General features: G+C 33.2%; 1 protein-coding gene across 1 annotated transcript; it reads right to left on the reverse strand.

The window, feature by feature from the left end:
* Positions 1-5406: 5406 nt before the first annotated feature.
* On the reverse strand, positions 5407-7271 carry LOC123690561 (uncharacterized transmembrane protein DDB_G0281039-like). Its single transcript, XM_045634161.1, has 2 exons — positions 7126-7271; positions 5407-6937 (listed from the first exon to the last, which is right to left on the reverse strand). Exons 1-2 carry the CDS (start codon positions 7203-7205, stop codon positions 5914-5916), a joined length of 1104 nt encoding a protein of 367 aa, XP_045490117.1. The 5' UTR covers positions 7206-7271; the 3' UTR covers positions 5407-5913.
* Positions 7272-8708: the final 1437 nt, after the last annotated feature.

Here is an 8708-nt window from a genome sequence, read left to right on the forward strand (position 1 = left end):
TATATGTGGAATTGATTTTATAGTAATACTCCGGAAAACCAAAAATGAGTGATGTAAAAATATAAGTAATTTTAATAAAATATATGATTGTTTCCAAAGTGCCCACTGGACAGTAGATATGAACATATTATGAACGTATAAATAAGTAAATTAATATAATATATAAAGTGAACTTCCAAATAAGATTCCCAATCAAAAGGAATCAAAATAATTTTGTTATAATTGTTCATTATTTATTAATTGTTAGTGAAAGAATGGCCTCAGATAATGTGATATTTTATTAACCCAAATGTAATTTAATTTTGAAGATATACATACCAAGAGCAATATTTTGTTTTATGTACATGCCATTCTACTGAATCTGCAAATTCAACATATAAAAACAATCGAATGAAAGCTTAATTACATATAAAATACATGAAATATTTACACCATATTTTTTATTGCTTCATTTAATAAAGCTATCAGATTTTCACGTTCATTTCATTGACCATTGTAGTACTGACTGTAGTCATAGAAATGCGTGAAACATTTTTGTAATAGATATGATGGATTTGTACGGAAACTTCAAGAAGCTTAACATAAGTGTTCATATAAATGCTACGTGCTTGTATAAATTGTATGGAATAGATTGGGGCTGTCATAAAAATGATTAAGAAGGTAATCAAATGTATCGTAAACTTCATAGATCTTTTTACTTGACACATATTTCATGTGCCACCGGAAATAAAGTAACTGTCATTTCGTTATTACCCAATTGTATAAAAGAATGAAAATATAGTGAGCGGCATACAGCGGAAACTTATACAAAGGTAAAATGTATTAACTATACATTTTTAAATACATATCGCACTAAGAGTCATATACAATTAGTCTACATATAATTTATTTCGCGTAATACTAAAATTATTGTCTCTTTTAATTCTGTTAGTAACAGTAAACCATAGAACATCGTAATCCATTATTTAATTAAAAGTCTTCCATGTCTTGTATTTTCTGACCTATATTTTAAAAATATATAGTACATCATTTATTGATCGATATTTTTTAAACAGTTTTACTAATATCGTGTATATATATTTATATTCTATTATTATTATACCATATGTTGTTAATCTTATTGCGTTCTGCGAATAATGACGCCATTCTAAAAAAAATCTTTTTTTATATTGTTAACATGCTTGCTAATATATATAGGTAACATTTTTAACTAATTTAAGTCATTAGTAATTCTAAATGTTTGGCTAAGAGTAATCAAAATTTAAAAAAAACTGTGCTACCCAGTGCTTGCCAGTAATAAAATTCAAATATTATACTGATTGAAAATGGGAATTTTCTTCATTTACTATTGCCTGGTTTCAACCCTCATTGACGCATTACAGGTGCTACTTGCCTGTGTTATGACGCTATCATCGTTAGTCTTCGCTGGAGGACACGGCGGGGGCCATAAGAAAGTCATCATACACGTCCCTTTGTTCGTGAAACATCATCATCATAAGCACACGATTGTCAAGCACGTTCATCATAAAAGCGGCGGCGGCGGTGGTGATGATCACTACGAGGTCTTGGGATACACCTATGGTGAACCGAAGCCAGCACCTCATTTTGGAGGAGGTAATAATCCATATCAATTCTCAAGGGGATTCATAGAATTCTTACCTGGCGCAAAGATCCAATAAAAAGGCGTTTACCTGAATTGAAGTTTTTTATTAAAATTTGATTTTTTTTTTGTTTCTGCTCATTTGTTTTAATACGTTTAGTGGGGAGAACAGTTCATGCATGACCAATATATATATTATTGTATGATTTTTCTTAGGTCACGGTTGGCACGCAGCGGAAGAAAGCCAATTACATGACAGTCCCGTCAGTTTCTCCGGCAATGACCACAATATATACTCCCTCACAGACCAAAACGAGTATTGAAATGTCAAGAACATGCAACAAGATACCTTCCGGGCGCTCACACGAGTGTAAAGTTACCATACCACAAGAGATATAAATCTTTGATGGATGTTAGTGTAATGTTAAGGGTATTTGACGATAAAACGCTCACTTAATCTGTATCTATCGAGATCGTATGACACACACAAAATCGGATCAGAATTGGTAGCAGTTTGAAACTGTATTTTTATTTCGTGTTTGCCAGCCGTTGAAGTCTCAAGACTTGCACTAGCACTAGCACAATCTTACATCGTGATAACCTCAGTTGACAGCTGTCATCACTTCCATTTTTCATACATCTCTCTCATCATTTTTCATCATCGTGCTTTTGTAATTTTTAAACCCCTGGAGTGGTCAAATGTTTTATACATCGTTGTCAACACTATTGGATTTTACGTATGTTTTGGAAAGAAAACTCCGAAACTATTTGCATTTATAATATCAAAGCATCTATAACGAAACTAAGTCATCGTCTACATGATGGACTAACGACAAATGTCTACTTTATAATGCCTATATTGAAGTCAAAAACCAAGTAAAAAAATTGAATTTTTGAATTATTTAAACTAAGTCCTCAGGATTCCATCAGTCTTTTATTTGAACCCCATGCATAAAGGGAAAGGACTTCACCGTCTACCAGATGGATTCACGGTAAATCTCTATTTTATATTTCGCTTTTTGAAAGTCAAAAACCAGGTAGCGGAAAATTTAAAATATACTATTTACAAAGAAAAAATATACTAACTGCAGAAATTACTTGTAACGGAAAATTCTATTTGCGGTCATTTTCAACGAAAGCATTTACATAGTTAATTTTTTCACGTTGTCTGTTTGAAGTGTTGTATGAAATTCAGTGGATCTTTTTTGATAAATGTCGTGTTTACAACTTAATAAATCCTCGGGCGATAGCATCATTGTATACATTTGAAAGTCGAATACCCTTTTAAATCAGTATTAAACTTAGTGTATAAATGTTATGTAATAAATAACTTAATATGTAATATAACAAATGTATTTATAGCTTTCTCATTCCGGTAACTTTTCTATGTATAACATAGTAATATAATAATGTATATTTCTGCCAAAAAATCCACATTGTTACCATAGTTTTACGAACGAAAGTTCATTAACACATGACTGATGTTGTTTAGTATTGTTTGTTGTTATTTTATAATTAATTAATATAAGATAAATACATGAAAAAGAATTTTGTAGTATTTATTGAAAAACCTGTAGATATTTTTGAAAAAGTGATAATAAAAATAATTGAAAATAAAACAAATGTAAAATGTTTGGTCCCTGCGGCAGTATACTGCCTTCAACGCTGGCAGAATTTCCTCGCTGTTTTATTACTTATTCGTAGAGCGAGGAAAACACTAGTCCTGGGGTCTCCGGTACTATCTATTAGGTACCAACCTAATAGATAGTACCCATTTAGTGTTATGGTCTCAGGTTTCCTTATCGTCATTTAGGACTTTTGTGCCTGGATATACACGGGTTTTTCAAACGTACCGCCACTGTATTATACAATACTCTTTGAATCCGTACAAAAAAGTTAAATGTTTAAAAAAAAGAAAATTAGGGTACAGCCGGGTCAAATGCACGACTAGTGTATTTGCAATAGCAATAATTTGCTAATTAATTAGTCAACTATCGAAGAAGATATCACCAATTGACCTACACAAAGCGAGCAAATTGAGCGTTTCTAAAGGAATATTTTCCGCGCACCATAACTATGAGGAATCAGCTGTCCACTGAAGTATTTCCGAACCATTTCAACTAAGTTCCTTCCTTAGGCAGCGCTCTTGCAAGCCTTCTGGCAATGTGAGTGTCCATAGGCGGCGGAGGTATCACTAACAAAAAGATGCCTCTTGTAATTTATAGCTAAGTATAAAGGCTTCGAACTTATATAAAAAATATTTCACGAAATCAAGTCAGGCACAGAAAATTGTCCTACATTCTTATAAAAAAAACGACCAAGTAACAGGTATAATTGAATTTTATCTCTAACTCGTAATGCGTTATTCGTGGAGTGGAGTATGTCTCAATGAGGCTGTTTCAGCAAGCATTTTACTTAAGCTCAAATCAAGTTGTATCTACAGCTTTGAAATCAAGGCAAGTACGTGTATTTTATGTCCGATAATCCCGTTAAAAATTAAAGGCAAAGTTAAGAACAGTGTATGTAGCCATACAAAGGAAGAAAGGAAGTAGCAATGGGCCGTACATTTAATGGAACTAAAAAATTATTGAAAATAATATATCCCTTATGAGATCCTTAATTCAGAGACTTTGACTTAGACTTCTTTTGTGTATGTGTTATTAATTGGTAATTCTATTTAATGTTTTTGAATGTGTATTCCGTTTCTGGCTTTTGTGTATACGTTTAGATATTGTATAATAAGTAGCTATAGAAATACTGATAAGCAAATAAATAAAAAACTCCGGGACGAACTAATTTTTATACGCACACACACACAGCTTTTATCATATAAATTTAGAAAATAGCGAAAATATAATAAATACTTTCCTTAAGATCGTCCAAGAAAAACGTCAAAGAATCTGTCGCCTGACTAGTTTAGAAATGACAAGAATTTCTAATGCGTGACGAAAGCAACAGAGGTTGACAGAACTCCTATTAATATATAAAGAATATATATGCTCCAATTGTTACTCCAAAGCAATTACGAACGGAAATATTAAATTGCGTAACTGTCATTTAATTTTTCTACTATTGTTACGTTTGGAGACAGTTATGCAACTAAACTAGGAAGTAGTTTAAAAGTAGGGCATGAAATTATGTTTTGGTCATTTTTTAGGTTTACCACAGTTGCGAAGTAATTTGGACATAAGTACTAGAGAAAGGTTGTTTTATTGCTACGAGGCTACAGAAAACGAAAATCAAAAGCACAGTAAAATTAACGAGTATTCAGTTCGTCTGTCATTGAATATGTTTCAGTAGATAAGAATTTTTAAAACATTCAATGGACTAGAAAACAAAATATATCTCGTTGCTTATCTTTTTTTATATAGGAGTCTCTCTAAGCTATATAAAGATATGAAATGCGTTCCTTATAAGGTATTAATTAATATGATTATAATTAATCTTGTATTGGTAGTTCTTCTTACCCGCTCTACGCCCTTGCGAACTGGTAGTAAATGTAAATTTACAATTAATTTAATTTATTTGACGTTCATAAGTGTACTCGTTTTCCTATATGAAAAAAGACATTTTGAGTTTGGTTATAAACAGTAGCAGAGCTCGCTAACCTTTACTCAAGAAATCGAGAGCTCCTTAAAATACCACAAATAACTTTGGGGCATCGACCTGTTGTGTTAACACAAAGCATGATCTAGTTGACTATATGGGAAATGATATAAATAAAAGATAACGGTCGCTATTACTAAGGAAGTAATAGAAAATAATAGACTGTTAATACGATCAAATTATATTATAGTAAACTTGTAATTAAATAAAAAAATATTAATATAATAATCCGTTATGTATAACAAGCTTAATTAACTAATGCAATGTTGCTCGTAAATACAATCGTGACTTAGCAATAGATTTGTATTGGGTTTGGCATTCGGGAGTCGTACTTAGCTATAGGTAATATTTAGAAACAAGTCTTGGCGCTAAGTGTTGACACCCGTAAGACTCCTGAATCTTGATTATAAATTTGAGGAAAAATCTTACACTTAGTCACATTCTGTATCTAAGTAAAATAATATTAATATGAAATATCTAATTTACGTCTGAAAATTTTCCAAACAATCTCTTATAGTAAATTCTTTAAGTACAGTCGATTTCTTTTCAAAACAGTTATCAAATATATTAATCAACAAATTATATAGATGAATCAACAATTTTTCAACACAATTTTCCCCTCAAACAGTCTTACACTAAAATATATGAAATACTGTCAGTTTCGTTACATGTCTAAAGTATCTAAAACTAAATGTCAGTTATTCTTTCTATCTACTCGTATAACTAACAGATTGTACTCCCTCTGTATTTATGGTCTCTTGGATTCCACCTTGTCTCGAAAAAGAAACTGGTGAATCGTCATGGAAACCACCAGATGTTGATATTAATGCTCTACTACCAATATCACCAATAACGTTACTGAAACCTTCAAACCCTTCATTTTCGGCCGCATTTCCGGAGCTAGGGAATTGGGCATCTACAACTTGTGGCGCATTCCCCTGATCAGCAGTAAAACTTTCTAAATTTGCATAATTCGCGGGTTGGATTGTGTTCATAAATAGGTCAGGTTTTGATTGTACTGAATTCTGTTGGGGTAAATCAGCAAATGTATCGCCCTCGGGCGCTGCACTTTTTATAAAACCGTATGTTCCAGGAAAGACTTGTGGAGTATTAACTGCTGTAAATACCTCTTCATCTTCATCATTACCTTCCTCAGTCACTTCATACGCGTTACCATTTCTTATATTGGGTAAAGCATTTGGTAGTGAATCAAATACTTTGACCTGCTTTACTGTATGTACTACACCGTGTACACGTGGTGCCTCAGGAATATTTGGTATGGATGGCTGGTAACTGAAGTCATGTTGATAGGTGGTTGGTGTATAATCGTAACTTGGTGGGCTATAGTTGATCTCTGGAGGCTCGTAATGTATTGTTGGTGGTTCAAAAATTATAGGCGTGTCATGTTCTTTATGACCGCCACCGTGATGACCGTGATGACCGTGATGACCATGATGACCGTGATGACCGTGATGTCCATGATGCCCGTGATGCCCATGATGATGTCCGTGGCCGTGACCATGGTGATTGGAATGTCCTTTAGTAACGGAATGTGTCGCTGTTTTTTTATGATGATGGTGGTGATGATGCCCGTGAGGTATATGTGGCTTATGATGGTGATGGTGGTGGTGATGTTCTTTCTTTGGTTTGTGATGATGATGATGGATCGTTATAACTTTCTTATGATGGTCATGATGTATAAACTCTGGCAGGTGTATTTTCAAATTAACACTGAAAGAAAAACACTTGTCTTAGAATCTTTAGGTAATTAAGCTTTATAGATTCGCCTAAGTTATAATACAATCGCAATTTAATAATAGCCAACAAATCGCATAGCATGAAATTCAGTAAATTATTTATACAGCATTTACTAGCAAAGTAACAATTCAAATAATTATTAATTATTTATGACGCCTTACTGATGTTTGCCCCCATGTCCACCAGCGTCAGAATCAACAAAACAAATCACCAGCACCGACAAATATATCAACAGATCCATTATTGCGGAGGCACGATTCACATTATTTCACTTTCAACGAAGTTACACGGACGGTGTTCAGGAACAGATTGGCAGCGGGCTACGGCGAGATGAATTTATCTAATTTCACTTAAATAAACCAGTAATGTCAACAAAACGAGAACTTTTGTCGTGACTTATTACGCTACTTTTTCTCTTATTTACAGAGACATAGAACCGAGTTTCCATTGTATATGTAAGCGTGCGCCACGCGCTTTTTTGCTATTATTTGAAATAGTATTTCGCGTTCCAAAACAACGCATTTGATTCAACTTCTTGACTATGCTGTAACTGTTGCATGCTACTATATTACTTTTGCGTAGAATTGATTTCCGTTATGCTGCTTCGATAAATAGGCCAAGTGTTTCACATTATTTCATTCAATTACAGATTACAGAAATACATTCCATAAATGCTAAAACGTAAAGCTTTTTTGGGAACATTATAATTAATCGAGAGAGATTTACACACAGAACTTATGGTATGGTATCAGGTATGGTCGGTGGGCTCAATTTCTGCAACTAGACTCAAATTTGGCCTGGCCTTTTTGGCCCAAATAAAGCCCTGCTTACTTAATCTAGCCTAGCTCCTTCCAGAAGCACAGAAGTCTCTTGGGGACTTCACAGGCTTCACGGAGCGACCTGAGTGTTCCGAGGATTTTCGTACGTTGTTTAGCCACAGCCTCGCAATCCAGGACTTCGTGGGTGACAGATCCCTCTGCGCTGAAACAGCCTCTGCACATGGGGCCATGGCACACAGCACTTATGAAGGTAATAAAAAATCTTGACTTTAAATACTAATGAAGTGAAAATTAAAAATACATCTATATGTATATATCCATAGAATCCAAATCTGACTGATTGTGGAATCTCAAAAACCACTAAACCGATTGTAATGAAGTATGGTTCCTAGATTTTAGTTTCTTTAAAATTTATTAAAGTATATATAAAGTGAATTAAGCATAAAGAACAAAAAAAACTTTATACACAAATATTATCAAACTTCAAATAATATTCATTCCTTATACTTTAATATCTTTCCAAATTAATCGCTTTTTAGTAAAATAAGACTTTCTGCCCATCGAACATTTTACGTATCAGGAAATATTACAACATTTACTTATCAAATCCATATAACTGTATTCGCCAGAATATAACGCCGACTGCCGCAAAAAAATGTTAAAAGGAAGTAATTTGTTATATCTCGAAGATTTTTTTGGCTATTACAAAGTCATGACTCGTATCTAACTATCATAAAAAAGACAGTATGGGTGTTCTGTAATTTATAACTGTATTAATAGTTCCCGTGGGTGTTTACTTATTTTAGACCTCGGTTTTAAGTGGAGCGGTTAGCGTATAGCAATTAATAAAGAGATGTTTACTTACTTAAATATTGATGTTCATCTCATCATATATCTACGGTGTTACAAGCTATATTTTATATATAATGTATATGTATATGGTACATATATGGTACATACATATT

Source organism: Pieris rapae, chromosome Z (genome assembly GCF_905147795.1).
Source record: "Pieris rapae chromosome Z, ilPieRapa1.1, whole genome shotgun sequence".
NCBI lineage: Eukaryota > Metazoa > Arthropoda > Insecta > Lepidoptera > Pieridae > Pieris > Pieris rapae.